The 14,542-nt window shown below is 46.5% G+C and overlaps 2 protein-coding genes and 1 pseudogene across 2 annotated transcripts; 1 reads left to right on the forward strand and 2 right to left on the reverse strand.

Moving 5' to 3' along the window:
* Positions 1-1,167: 1,167 nt before the first annotated feature.
* On the reverse strand, positions 1,168-4,857 carry LOC112081493. The gene is made up of 2 exons (XM_024148252.1): positions 3,700-4,857; positions 1,168-3,540 (listed from the first exon to the last, which is right to left on the reverse strand). Exons 1-2 carry the CDS (start codon positions 4,855-4,857, stop codon positions 1,168-1,170), a joined length of 3,531 nt encoding a protein of 1,176 aa, XP_024004020.1.
* A 481-nt stretch (positions 4,858-5,338) lies between these two features.
* Positions 5,339-7,582, forward strand: LOC112081494. Its single transcript, XM_024148253.1, has 4 exons — positions 5,339-5,870; positions 5,943-6,149; positions 6,235-6,782; positions 6,857-7,582. The coding sequence occupies exons 1-4, from the start codon at positions 5,339-5,341 to the stop codon at positions 7,580-7,582; spliced, it is 2,013 nt and encodes a 670-aa protein (XP_024004021.1).
* A 754-nt stretch (positions 7,583-8,336) lies between these two features.
* LOC112090213 lies at positions 8,337-11,562 on the reverse strand (annotated as a pseudogene).
* Positions 11,563-14,542: the final 2,980 nt, after the last annotated feature.

Consider the following 14,542-nt stretch of genomic DNA (forward strand, 5'->3'; position numbering starts at 1 on the left):
GAGTCATGGTTTTGAAGCTGACAGGAAAAACTTCTCTGATAATAACTGGAAAATGGAAGCCATTTAGGAGGACTTCAGAAGCCATTTATTGAAAAGTCGAATAGACTGTAGACTAAGCTTGTATTATGCTGTTTCCATTTGCTATATGTAACGAGAAAACACTATTGTAAAGGTTAACAATGAATTAATCAAATATACTTCTTAAACTCTTCTCTCTCTCTCTCTCTCGTATTCTTACACTTCTCATCTTCTACTGCTCTTCTCTCTCATTTCTTTTTTTTTTGTTAAAAGATCCTCTTCTCATTTCTTCTCCTCTTATCTATTCTTCCCTGATGGAAAAAAAAAAATCTATTCTTCTCTGATATTGGGGCTTATCACAGAACCCAAATACTCAATTGCAGAGAACAATTGCAGAGATTTACATAAACAACAAAATTCCACATAAAAGAGAAAAGTAAAAACATACCAAATCCCAAAAGCTAAATTCACTTACGTTGAAATAAAGAAGTTCAAATTCACAAAACAAAAGAAAAATCAGAAAAGAAGAATAATACCAAAATCCAAACTCGCACCCTAAAACCAAATTGAAGAATACCTAAAAGACTAAAACAGAGTAAACAAATGAAAATTCAAATGCCCCAGAACGCCAAAACTCTCATGAAATAACGTAATCACAGGTCGCACGATTATGGTTTGGACGATTACATCTTGAACAAGCATGTTCTTTTCTTGGACGTTTCATTATCGTTTCTTCAATTCCTTGGTATCTCCTCTTTTTTGGTCTTCCTGGAGTCTGACATCCCTTGGGAGGCAAACATATCTGACTAGTAATATCGGGAAGCTCCTCTGCAGGTCTTATACTCTCTGAGTATGCCGAAAACCAGTATGATTTTGTGTAGTAAGGATCTACTATCTCTTGTGGATCCACTTGTCGTCTCTTACAAACCGCAATCGCATGTTCACATGGTATCTTGTCAACATTAAACACACGACAAGTACATGAGTATTTTATCAGCCAATGGCTTGAGTAAAGTTTTTTTTTTTTGATAAAATGTGAATATATTACCAAAAGGAAAGTTTAATACATAAGCTAATTAGCAGGGCCCAAAAAAAGATAAAAAAGCCGAAGGAAGCAAGCAATAATTACACGATAGTTAGAGAGCTAATCTAGCTATAAGTGAACCAAAGGGAGAGAAGACCGCTGCAGCCTTTGCGGAAGCGACGGGCAAGTAGGGTATCTCTGATGGTTCTGTCAATTTGAAGAAAAATCCTATTGTGAGGTAGGGAGGTGTCGTTATGGATTCTGTTATTTCTCTCCTTCCAGAGATAGAAGATAACCGTCTGAACAGAGAGACGTTTAAGCATAGTTGCTTGCCTATTACTTGAACGAGCCAGGAGCCATTCCATCATCGAATTCCAAGTGTCAAATGTATCATGAGGGAGGCCTAGTCGATTTAGGACCTGTTGCCAAACTTGCATTGAGAAATCACATTGAAGGAACAAATGATCCCGAGATTCATGATGGAGAGAGCAGAAGGTACACTTTGGATCGACATTCAAACCCCAACCTGCAAGTCTCGCTTTTACAGGAAGTCTATCAAGATTTGCCACCCAAAAAGTGAAACAGTGCTTCGGAACACCAAATTTCAACCAGACAATTTTAAACCAAGGCCTATGCACATCAGAAGGCCGGAGAATGTCCCATGTTTTCTTTGAGGAGAACTCTGGATTCGCATTAGAGATTGGACCCCATAGAAAAGTATCTGGTCCAAGATTACTGTCAGGAATAGAAGAATATCTAAGAAGCTCCCGCACCTTACACACCGACTCATTTCTTGATCTTGAGATGACATTCCAGTCTCTCATAGTGAAGGCGTGATTTACAGAACTCTCAGCCGAAATTCCCATTAACATTGGGCCATGAGTGCCCACAAACTCCATAAGGGGACCAAATTCACACCAGTTATCAAACCAGAAACTAGCCAATCTACCATTTCCAACTTTGCAACTGAGAAGGTGTTTCGCCAATTGTCTCAAAGACAAGAGAAATTTCCAAACCCATGAGTCAGTGCTTTTAACGACATAAGACCAAAAGCATGATCGTTTCAGTCTATGTTCTCTTATCCAAGTCACCCATAGGGAATCTGAATTTGTGAAAATGAGCCAAACAAGTCTCAGATTTAAAACTTTGTTCCAAGACAAAAAATCCCTAAGGCCGAGACCTCCTTCCTTCTTAGGTAAACACACCTGCTTCCAACCAACCTTCACCATTGCTTTGTTCTCCAGAACACCCGACCACAAAAAACGATTACAGAGCTTCTCGATAACTTTAAGACAGCCTTTCGGTAATGAGAAGGCGGAGAACCAAAAATTCACAAGACTGTATATAACAGAGGTGATTAGCTGCAAACGACAAGCAAAGGAGAGAGATCTTACCGTCCAAACCTTGAATTTTGCAGCTATTTTATCAGTTAAGGGAGAGTAATCGGATTTCCTGAGTTTCCGGTGAAGCAGAGGAAGGCCAAGATAACGGATGGGGAGAGAACCCTTTCGGAAGCCAAACATGTTGAGAGATTCGGCTTCATCAGGGTTCAAACCCGCTGAGAATAAATCCGTTTTATCCTTGTTCATACCTAAACCTGAGAGACTTTGGAACTGATCCAGAGAAGACGAGATACCCTGAAGCGAATTAGCTGATCCGTCAAAGAGAATGATGATGTCGTCCGCAAAAGCCAGATGGGAGATCTTCGGGTTCCTAGCAAGAGGGTGGTAACCAATGCTTCCCGAATCAAATCTTGCATTTAAAATGTTTGAATAAACCTCCATAGCAATAACAAAAAGGGAGGGAGATAAGGGATCCCCCTGCCTCAGGCCTCTGGTCCCTTTGAAGAACCCACAAAGCTCCCCGTTGACATTTATAGAAAAGGAGGTTGTTGTTATGCACTCCGCAATCCACGATGTGTATGTAGGCGGAAATTCAGCAGCTTTAAGAATCTGGATGATGAAATCCCAATTTACGGAGTCAAATGCTTTTCTTAAATCCACTTTTAACAAACCTCTCCTTGAAACGTTTGCATTCCCAAACCCATGGACCATTTCAGTTGCAAGCAAAACGTTTTCAACCAGGAGTCTGCCTTTGACAAAAGCGGATTGGGAGTTGGAAACCATACCTGGCGTAATAGCCTGGAGCCTCCTTGCCAAAATCTTTGAAATAACCTTGTAAACAACATTGCAGAGCGAGATGGGTCTGAAATCCACAAGTTTATCGGCTCCAACTCTTTTAGGAATCAGAGAAATAGCCGTACAGTTCCATTGTTTAAGCAACTTCCCGGATTCGAAGAATTCACGAACTGCCTTTGTTAGATCCTCACCGATGATATCCCATGTGCATCTATAAAATTCCCCAGTGAAACCGTCAGGGCCTGGCGTTTTGTTACGAGGCAGAGAGAAAACCTCCCTTTTAACATCCTCGGCGGATACCGGAGCCTGCAAGCTTTGTTTCTCCTCATCACTACATCTGAATTTGGTGAAGGTACGGATCTGGTCATGTTCAGAAGCAGATAGGGGTCGAGAGTTACGTCCGAACAGGTCAGTGAAATAAGTCACTCAATGATCCTTCACTTCCACAAGGTCCGTAAGTCTGGATCCCTCACCATTTAAAAGATAGTGGATTTGATTTGCTGAGCGTCTGGCAGCTACCACTCTATGGAAAAAAGCCGTGTTACTATCCCCACATTCAATCCACTTAACTCTAGACCTCTGAATCAAAATTTTTTCTTCTGCGAGAGCCAGAGTCATCCAACGCTTGTGAGCCTGTTTTTCTTGACTAGCCAGCAGAGGAGAAGGAGAAGTCAGTAGCCTGTTCTGACAATCAATAAGCTCGCTGTGTGCCTCTTTGACTCTAAGTTCCAGATCAGAAAAGTGTTCTCTGTTGATGTCTTTGATGACCTGCTTCAGGGACTTTAGCTTTTTGGACAAGGAAAACATTGCCGATCCAGGGAAAAAAGTCACATGCCAATGAATAGCAACCCGAGCAAAGAAATCTGGGTGGTGAAGAAGGAAATAAGAGATCATGAAGGGCTTTTTACCGGCTTGATGATTACCAATAACAATAGCAGCAGGACTATGATCTGAGAAGTCTGGTTCCCCAAAGTAAGCGAAGGAGAGAGGGAATTCCATTTGCCAAGAGTCATTGATAAGGATTCGGTCCAACTTCTTGGCAATTGGGTTTACCTCTTGGTTATTCCACCAAGTAAATTCTGATCCTCTGATAGAGAGATCAAAGAGACCGGCTGAAGAAGCACAGTTCCTGAAATCCTGCATTCCCCTAGAAATCCTGGTTCCGCCATTTGATTTTTCCGAGGGATTTAGGATTTGATTAAAATCACCCATCACAGCCCAAGGTAAGAAAGAGATTGCGGGGTTAACAGAAAGCGAATGAAGATCATCCCACATCTGTTGACGACCTGATTTACTATTAACACCATAAACATAAGAAATACAGACCTCAGAGGTGGTATGAGGGAGCTGAATCACGCAAGTAATGATCTGACTGGATTTAAAGAAGACAGTTAAGGTCACCGAAGGATCCCAACCAACCCAGATTCGTCCCAGCTCCGCAAACTCATAGTTAGAAACAAAATTCCATCCAGGAAATGTGCTTTGGAAATAGCGAAGAGGCTTGAGTAAAGTTGTAGGCTTTGCTGCATTTTCTCGCCGCTCACAAAACCATCGTGTAAGTCGTTCTCTTATCACCTCAATCATCTGCACTTCTTTAAACACAGCATTGAGCGACTCCGCTATGTTACTTGTAGTTACATTATAACGATCTCCTCGAAAGTGAGCTCGAGACCACATCTGTAAACCAGCCTCCTCCAGATACGTGCTTAGACTGGGATTTTGATAATGAATCTCACGAAATAGATCACTGTGGATCCTAAAATCCACACTCAAGAGTTTAGTGTTTGGTTTAGTGGAAGAAGAATTGGGGCAAGAATTCTGGTGAGAGTGATGTACAGTAAAAGACTAAGATCGACGAATTTGGATTGTATTGATGAGATTATGAGTTTACAAGTATGTTTCTAGTTAAAAATTGAATGGCTTTTTACATAGAAGCGATCTCAATAGCAATAATAATTGCTACTTTATAAGGATCAAATTCCCACGTCTTTTCACCATAACTGCACGCCTCCACTTTCTACAAGGTAACTTCTCGTCTCCCTTTTTTTTTATTTTGGTTTTCAGTTTTCCTTGATTTCCTTTGCTCGAGGAAAACAATTTTCTATTTTTCGCAAAAATTTTGCTTCGAGAAAAACTCTGTTCCCCGAAACATTCTCCGATGGAGCATCCCGATATCCCGACAATCTCGGTTGTTTCACAGTCCGAGCTTACTCGCCTCCGCCGAGTCCACGACATTCCCTTGGCGATTGAACTCATCGTTCCTGACAGAGGGGAGACGCCGAAGACTGTGCGCGCGGGCTATTGCGTCGCATACACCCCATTCTTCGATGCATGCGGGCTCTCCTTCTCGATTCCATCGGGGCTTCCTGCTATCTTGGCGGATCTGCAGCTGGCGTTCCTGCAGATGAACCCTAACTTCGTCCGCCACGCCTTAGCGCTGCTGGTTAGGGCGGCGGAGTCTCGGATTCCTTTTGGAATCAACGAGCTCCATCGAGTTTGTTCTATTAAGAGAAATTCTTCCTTTCCGGGGTCATTCTATCTGTCTCCCTGGAAGAATCAAAGTATCTTTGAAGATATCCCCGCCCGCGATGATCGCTGGAAAGAGAAGTACTTTTTTTTTCGGATCAACGAGCACTCCGTCGGATCCTTCGATTTTAGTCGGCTGCCTACTGTTTGGTCTCCGAGAGTTGGTTAGCATTAGGGGAGTAAATTTTATTCTCGCTTTAAGCTTTTTGCTAACTGTTACTTCTTTCATGCTGCAGTTGTCCCGACGAATACAGGCTTGGAAAAACCGCTGCTCGCTGCTTTGAAAAAAGGTGATTGTTCGTGGCTCAATTTCACAAGGGAGAGAATTCGCCGCGTGCTAGGAACTGACATCCCACAGCCCGCTGCTGCTCTAAATTTCGAGATCAATCTGTTGAACCCACCTTCCATCAACCGTCCGGCTAATTTCCACCAGATCCCGATTGGTTAGTTCGAGCATTTTTTAGTTCGTCCGAACTATGCTCTTTGATTTGGCGAGCTGTTATATAGTTCGTGCTTTTTCGTTTTCAGGTACCAGCCGTCGGGAAATTCCAGACGCTACTTCTTCAAGCACCTCGCACCAGCCTCTGATTCGTAAGCCATCCAAGGGAAAAATGACTCGAAGACCATCAGCTCGTGAGGCCGAAAAGGCGAGGAAAAGCAGGGCTCAGGCTGGGAGCTCCGTAGCTGTCCGCACCGGTGAGATCCGCCGAGCTGTGAGTGACGCGCTCGAACAAGCCTCTGGGGCTTACGAGACACCGGCCGGAGGTCTTTCCGCCGACCCAACATCCAGGGCTATCTCGCTTAGTTCGCGAGATTCTGAGAGGACTTCTCGTCCAAAGAAGCAAAGGGTGGAGGATCCGGCTCCAGACAGGAGGTCGAATTCCTCAAACGGGTCAGGGGGAACGATCCCGTATGGTTGGACTTTCAACCATACTAAAGGGTGCCCCATCGCTGATGATCCGGAGGGGGTAGCTTTCATCTTTCGGCACTTCAAGCCTCCGGGTTGCGTGCTTCCTCCAGTTCGGGAGATGGCGGAGCATGCCGCCTACGTGAAGATGATGGCTGCTCACGGACGGGTATGTTTTTGTACTTGTTGGCTTATTTTTGTTTTCGGTTTGTGCTCGTATTAACGGGCGTTCTTTTTGGTCAGGCTCTTGAGGCTGTCAACGAGTACTCTGCTGTACTTGAGGAAGAGTCTCTGACCATGCCCACCTCCGACGAGCTCGAGGAGATGAAGAAGACCGTGTTTGACCTTTTTTCGAAGGTCAAGAACGCGGAAGACAAGGAGAAGCGTCAGGAAGCCCAGCTTCGATCTGCGAAGACGGTGGCGGACTCTGCGAGCCGGCGTGCTGATGATCTAACCGAACAGGTGCGTGGCCTCAAAGAGGAGGTCGATGTGAGGGTCAGGCGGGCTGTTAGGGAGGCGAAGCAAGAGTTCGCTGAGAAGTACCTGGCCATCTTCCACCCTCTTAAAGACAAGTGGGAGAAGAAGAAGGTCGAAGCTGCGTGCGAGGCCGAGCTCCAAGAGGTGGAATCCAACTTGGATCTCATCAAGGATCTGATCAGCGGGGCTATCACGGCTCCGGATGAGAAAGCTCGCCTCGAAGAGAAGATTCCTGAGCTTGTCCAAAAGCACGCTGATGCTGAAGTGTCTGATTTCTCTCTCGCCAAGCTCGAACTCCCGCAGATCTCGGAGGCGTCGGTGAGGCCGATGGAGGTTGATCCCAGGGCGCAAGTTCCGGTTGGCCTTAATCAGTTTGGTAGTAACGCCGCTGCTGCAGGTGGAGATGAGCTCGTGGATGACTCGGCGATCCCAATAGATGACTCGGCGATCCCAATGGAGAAAGGTGGTGGCGAGAACGAGCCTAAGGAGTAATCCTCCTTTTTCCTTAGCCCCTCCTCTTTTTCTTTTTTTATGAACTTAGTTGCCTGCAAGGCTTTTCATTTTGTTTCATCGCACTTTTAGTACTTTTGTTACCCGGGAGGGTTTTAATCCGTACTTGGTTGTTTTGCCTGGAGGAGGCTAATTTGTTTTCACTCTTCGATTTCGTCTAAGTTATTAATTTGCTTGAATGTCTTCTAAGACTTTAGAAAAAGGTTTCGAAAAGACTTTTTGTTTAGAGAGTGCCGAAGTGATTACTATGTGATCGTTTATGGAGATCGCGTCATAGTATTAAGTTGCGAGTAACGAATTGTGATAGTAAGCGCTAAGTTACTCAGCGAGCTACGAACTTTGCGATTGTTTGAACAAATCGTTTATTGATAACTTACTGCGAGTATTGGAGTTGCCGTAATTTTGTTTAGTGTTTGTTAGCAAACCGCAATCTATAAGTTATGCGACCATTTTTTGGGGGGTCGTTTGGAAGCTACCTAAAGTTAGCAGCGAACTAAGTTGAGATTGTTCGGCTCAATCGATACTTAGCGGGCTATGAGCCTCGAGCTGTGAGATCGTTTGAAGAGATCGAAAGAGAAAGTGTTTTGAAATAACAGTTTTTATTCACAAAACTTTGATTACATACGTTTTTACAAAGTATTTGAGTATGTAAAGATAGTGGCTGAACTCAATGGCGAGCTGCCTACGTACTCCGTCAAGGGATCAAGCCTGGACGTAGTTCGATTATTATTGATGCTCAGAGATGGTAACGTTTGAGATTCATAACGTTCCATGGTCTTGCCTCTGGCACTCCGGTTTTGTTGTTTGCGAGCTTATATACGCCGCTACGCACTACTTCGGTGACTCTATACGGGCCTTCCCAGTTTGTGCCTAGCTTGCCGGCGCCTCGCTCCTTAGTGTTGTCAAATACCTTGCGTAGCACGAGGTCGCCAATACTGAAGCTCTGGTGTTTGACTCCGGAATTGTAATAGCAAGCTGCGGCCTGCTGGTAATTCTGGATGCGGACTAGGGCTCGATCTCGTTGTTCCTCGATCATATCTAGCCGATCTCTTGCATTTCTTCATTAAGTTCTCCGTTATCCGGACAAAAGGTCCGATGGATGCTTGGTACCGATGCTTCGGCCGGGATAACAGCTTCCATGCCGTAGGCTAGAGAGAAAGGTGTTTCTCCCGTAGCTCGGTGGGGCGTAGTCCTACATGCCCAGAGTACCCCGGGTAGCTCGTCGCTCCACCAAGATTTCTTTGAATCCAACCTCTTCTTGAGGTTGCTTAGGACTGTTTTGTTAGCGGTTTCCGCCTATCCGTTACCTTGTGGGTATCGGGGTGTGGAGGATGTGAGCTTGATTTTCCAGGTGTTACAGAATCTTGCGAACTTCCTCGATGTTAAGTTCGTCCCGTTGTCCGTTACGATCTTGTAAGGGAGGCCGTGTCTGCAGACAATGTTTTTCCAGATGAAATTTTCGACTTCCGATCCGGTGATTTGTTGGTAAGTTCGGGCCTCTATCCATTTGGTGAAATAGTCAGTTAGGACGAGTAGGAAGCGGACTCTAGCGCTTCCTGAGACCACTAGTGGTCCCACTACATCCATCGACCATCTCATGAATGGGTAGGGTGCGGATATTAAGGATAGCTTTTCAGCTTGTTGATGGATCATTGGTGCGTGTCTTTGGCATTTGTCGCACTTCGTGGCATAATTTTCGCAGTCTGCAATGATAGTAGGCCAAAAATAGCCTTGTCTTTTGATGCGAACTGCCATAGCTCGTCCTCCGGAGTGGCTTCCCACATTCCTTCGTGCATTTCGGCCATAATTGTTAGGGCCTCGATACCGTGTACGCACAGGAGGTAGGGTTCTATCAAGCTACGCTTGTATAGTTTACCTTCCATTATGCAGTATCGGGCACTTTGAGCTTTTAACTTTCTTGCTGCCCATTTGTCGGTGGGAGCCATACCGTCCTGGATATACTCCATTATCGGAGTTCTCCAATCTGGTCTGTCTAAGAACTCTTTGCAGTCATCCAGTTCGTCATCGGGCTTTGGATGAGCGGATTGGTTCTCGGGGTTAGGCGGTGCATTGACCGGGTTGTCGGGTTGGTTGGTCGTAACCCCTGGTCCGGGTCTGTTGGATGGTCCGGTCTCGTCGGAGGCGGTTACTATGCTGACTGCCTTGGGGGCTAGATCGATGCTTGGTTTTTCGATTCCTTCTACGGGAATCACCCTTTTGACGATTGGGTCGGAGGTGGATGCTAGGGCTCCCAGGACATCGGCGGAGGTATTCTCCTCCCAGGAAATTCTGGTTAGCTCGAACGAACTAAATTGATTTGCTATTTGGCGGACGACGTTTAAGTATGCTTCCATTCGTTCATCTTTTGCTACATAGTCGCCATGAAATTGGCTGGTTACGAGCTGCGAGTCGCGGAATGCGCTTATTTCTCGGACTCCGATCCCGAGAGCTAGCCTGAGACCGGCTATGAGGGCTTCGTATTCGGCCTCATTGTTGGAGGCCTGGAATCCTAGTCGGAAAGATTGTTCGAGGACTTTGTTTTTTGGGGAGACTAGTTTGATTCCGACTCCTGAGCCTTGTTTTGATGACGCGCCATCCACGTGGAGTGTCCACTTTTATCTGGATGGTGATGCATCTTCGGGATCTGGGGTAAGCTCGATGACAAAGTCCGCTAAGACTTGGGCTTTTGCACATGTCCGGATTTTGTATTCTATATCGTACTCGCTTAGTTCGATAGCCCACTTCGCGAGCCGTCTGGATTGGCTCGGACTGTGCAATATAGTGCGAAGGGGTTGGGAGGTCATTACTACTATGGAGTATGATTGAAAGTATGGTCGCAACTTCCTGGCAGACATTACGACTGCTAGGGCTAGCTTTTCCATAGCGGGGTACCTAGTTTCGGCGTCTACTAGTGTTTTGCTCACATAGTAGATTGGTTTCTGCTCGTTCTGTTCTTCGCGAACAAGCACACCGCTTACTGCGGCGGGAGATACAGCTACGTAGAGATATAAAGGTTCTCCCTCGACTGGCTTGGCTAGTATGGGCGGTTCACTCAAGTATGCCTTGAGCTGTTTGAACGCCGTTTCGCACTCATCATTCCATTGAAACTTTTTGTTCTCTTTTAGGAGTTGGTAAAAGGGTAAACATTTGTCAGTCGATCTCGAAATGAAACGGTTAAGGGCTGCTATTCGCCCTGTTAACCTCTGGACCTCCCTAGTAGTTTTAGGGGACGGCATTTCGAGAAAGGTTGCGATCTGTTTAGGATTTGCTTCTATCCCTTTTTCGGTCACCATGTAACCAAGGAATTCTCTGGATGGTACTCCGAATGAGCATTTTGTCGGATTGAGTTTCATTCCGTACTGATTTAATATTGCGAAGCATTCTTTAAGCTGCGCAATATGGTCCTCTTCTTTTGAAGATTTAACGAGCATGTCGTCGATATAGACCTCCATGGTCTTACCGAGCTGTTTGGCAAACATTTTGTTGACTAGGCGCTGGTAAGTAGCTCCCGCGTTCTTTAGACCGAACGGCATTACTTTGTAGCAGTATGTGCCGTGGTCTGTTATGAACGCGGTTTTTTCTTGGTCTTCAGAGTTCATGAGTATTTGGTTGTACCCTAAGAAGGCGTCTATGAAAGACAATGGTTCGTGTCCTGCTGTAGCTTCTACCAATCGATCTATGTGAGGGAGTGGGAAGCTATCCTTCGGGCATGCTTTGTTTAGGTCGGTGAAGTCTACACAGACTCTCCACTTCCCGTTTTTCTTTTTAACCACTACCGGATTGGCTAGCCAATCTGGGTACTTAACTTCCCTAATTGAGCCGACTTTAAGTAGTCGGTCCACCTCGTCATTCACTGCTTTGGCTCGGTCTGGGCCGAGCTTGCGGCGTTTTTGTTTGACGGGTTTGAAGGTCGGGTTGACATTCAGTTCGTGGGAAGTTATTTGCAAGTCAATCCCAGGCATGTCCTCTGTGGACCATGCGAATGTTGCAATATTATCTTTGAGGAACTTTACGAGCTTGTCGCGGACAGAACTCGAGAGTTCTGATCCGATATTGACTACTCGGTCGGGGTGTTTTTCGTCGATACAGACTAGGATGACGAGGTCCTTGCGTGGACCGCGAGTCGTGGGGTTGTTTCCCTGTTTAGCCCGCTGCTCGGCGAGCTCTTCTTGTTTCTGTAGTTGCTACAAGGGGGATTGTTCGATCTGCTTATGTCCGGTCATGTAGCACATTCTGGAAGCTCGTACGCTTCCGCGGACTGTCTTGACTCCCTCAGCGGTTGGGAACTTCACGCATTGATGGTATGTGGAAGGTACTGCTCTCATGTTGTAGAGCCATGGCCTCCCTAGTATGGCAATGTAGGGGGCAGAGCGATCTACAACCTCGAATACTGTCAGTTGTTGGACTCCGCCAGCTACTACCGGAAGCGTGATTGTACCCATCGAATAGGTGGTTTCGCCCGCGAAGTCCGTTAACGGCGATCTGGTGCCGCAAAGTATGTCGTCACCGAAGCCCATTTGCTTGTATGCGTTGTAGAATAACACATCGACCGAGCTCCCGGTGTCAATCATAATCCTGGATAGCTCGCACCCCTGTACATCGAGACGAACTACTAGAGCATCGTCGTGTGGTTTGTCTAAATCGAGTGTTTCGCTTTCCAGGAAAACTACTTTGTGGTTGGGACCCTGTAAGGGAGCACGCTCCCGCATATCGGTCTCAACCCTTCTTTGGTAGGCTTTTTTTCGAGTTTACTGAATTTCGGCAGTATTTGGAGCCCCCAGATATGAAATTTATTTGCTTAGGCTTGGGTCACTCGAAGAGTTCCAGGATTCCCTGGGATTTGGGAAGTTCCGATTTTGCGGACTTGCGAGCTTCCACTAGCTGATTGCTAGTTTGCGGCTTTGCATCCTTTTTGGGAGCGGGTGGAGGTGAGATCACCGACTTCATAGATCCTCCGCACCGAGTTATTCCCCTAAATATGAGGTCTATTCTCTTTTTAGGGCCCGGAGGGGGAGAGCTCGGATTTTCATCCGTGGGAGCTCGATCTCTCTTCTTATTTGAAGTCTTTGAGTTTTCCGGTTCCTCGTTTTTTCCTGTGGGCTCCCCCTCTTGTTATGCGGCCTTCGTGGCGAGTTTAGCCTTTTCGGCTAAGACTGTGCGGCATTCTTCTGTAGAATGTCCCTTCTTATTATGATGAGTGCAGAATTTGCTCGCATCATAGGTTGATTTTTTATCCTTCTTCGACTCTTTTTTCGATGAGCTACCTATTGTGAAGGCATGTATCCCTTTGCCGCCGGGCTCCTTTTTGGTTGCCTTTTTGGTAGCGGCGGGACTGGGCACTAATAAGCCTGCCTCGTATTGTTCTCGGAGGATATTCTGTTCCTCCTCGTACTGGGCAAAGCTCGCGGCCCTATGGAGTGCATCGTTTATTGTTTCAGGACAACGTACTGATAGTTCTTGTCGGAAGGGTGAGTCAAACCATAGCCCTTGTTTGAGCGCAGAGAGTGCTACTCCCTCATTCAAATCGGCTATCGTGGACTTAATTTATTTGAACCTGGCCAAGTAAGCCCGCAGGGGTTCCTGGTGGTTCTGTCTGCATGTCCAGAGGTCGGCCTCCGTGGCCTTGGAAGCTATAAACACCGAGTAGTGTTTGGGGAAAGCTGAACCGAGCTCTTGGAAATTGTCTATGGATCCTTCCTCTGGTCCGGCGAACCATTCTAGGGCGGATCCGACTAAATTTTCGGCAAAGATTCGGCAGTAGCCTGCTTCCTTCTCCTCGTCATTGAGATGAGCTCGGGCTACGGAGAGCCTGAAAGCTCTGAGGTGAGCTAGGGGATCTGCCGTTCCATTATATTCTGGAAACCGCATTTTCACAGTGTCCTTCATCTTAGCGTTAGCTATGCGATCTGTGAAGGGAGTCCTTCTACTTTCGTCCAGCACGCGATCTATATCAGGAGCCACGCTCGTTGCTTTATGTACTGCGGCGTACATACGTTTCAGCTCGGCGTTGTTTGCTTCGATGTATCGCTGGAGCGCGTCAAAGTTGTTTATAGATCGCGGATCTATGATCTTTGGAGGATCCTCCGCGCGCTTCTTATTGCGCGCGTTTCCTTGTTGCTGACTTCCGGTTTGGAAAGTGTCGTTAGCAGTCCGTTCTTCGTTAGATCGCCTGTCAGTCGGCGGGTTAGTACGGTTCGTACTATGACCTTGTGATCCGCGGAAGAGCGGGGGTGTTAATAGCGGATCGTGGCGATCATCAGCTGCCGGGGTTTCGCGCTCCGCTTGTCCGGATCCGAACACAGGCAGATGGTTGGTCACTTCGCTAAACAAAGGAGCGTTGTTGTTCCGTGGTGGAGTAACGAACTGCGTGGACGGGTCACCACGCGTGAGGTGTTCGAACTCCATGCGAGTTATTGGGAGCGGACTTGGCGTCGGATACAGATCTTCCTCTTCGGATAGATCATCTGTGAAATTCCAGATCTTGTCTAGGTCCGCGAGTACGTGTGTAGCGGAGGTGGTCTGGGATCCGAGCGAGACACCGCGGTTGTTCCGACAGTACGTGTCACGCTTGTGGTAGCAGTGTGAGTCAAGCTGGGTGTCGGATTTACGACGCTCGATTCACCTGTTTGCTTCTGGCCGGGTGGGCTCTGCGCTCCAGTGATTTCTCGACATTTCCAGATCGGAGAGTTGACGTGCTAGGGTTTAGCGCGGGGCCAGAGCTTGTCCTTGGACCAGATGTCTCAGTGTTTTTGGGATCCATTTTGTTCTTACTTTTCTTTGAGATTGGTCTCAGGTGTAAGAATTTCTTTGTTTCCTCCCAACAGACGGCGCCAAAATGTGGATCCTAAAATCCACACTCAAGAGTTTAGTGTTTGGTTTAGTGGAAGAAGAATTGGGACAAGAATTCTGGTGAGAGAGATGTATAGGAAAAGACTAAGATCG

The sequence above is a fragment of the Eutrema salsugineum genome, unplaced genomic scaffold (genome assembly GCF_000478725.1).
Source record: "Eutrema salsugineum unplaced genomic scaffold, Eutsalg1_0 scaffold_10, whole genome shotgun sequence".
Taxonomy (NCBI): Eukaryota; Viridiplantae; Streptophyta; class Magnoliopsida; order Brassicales; family Brassicaceae; genus Eutrema; species Eutrema salsugineum.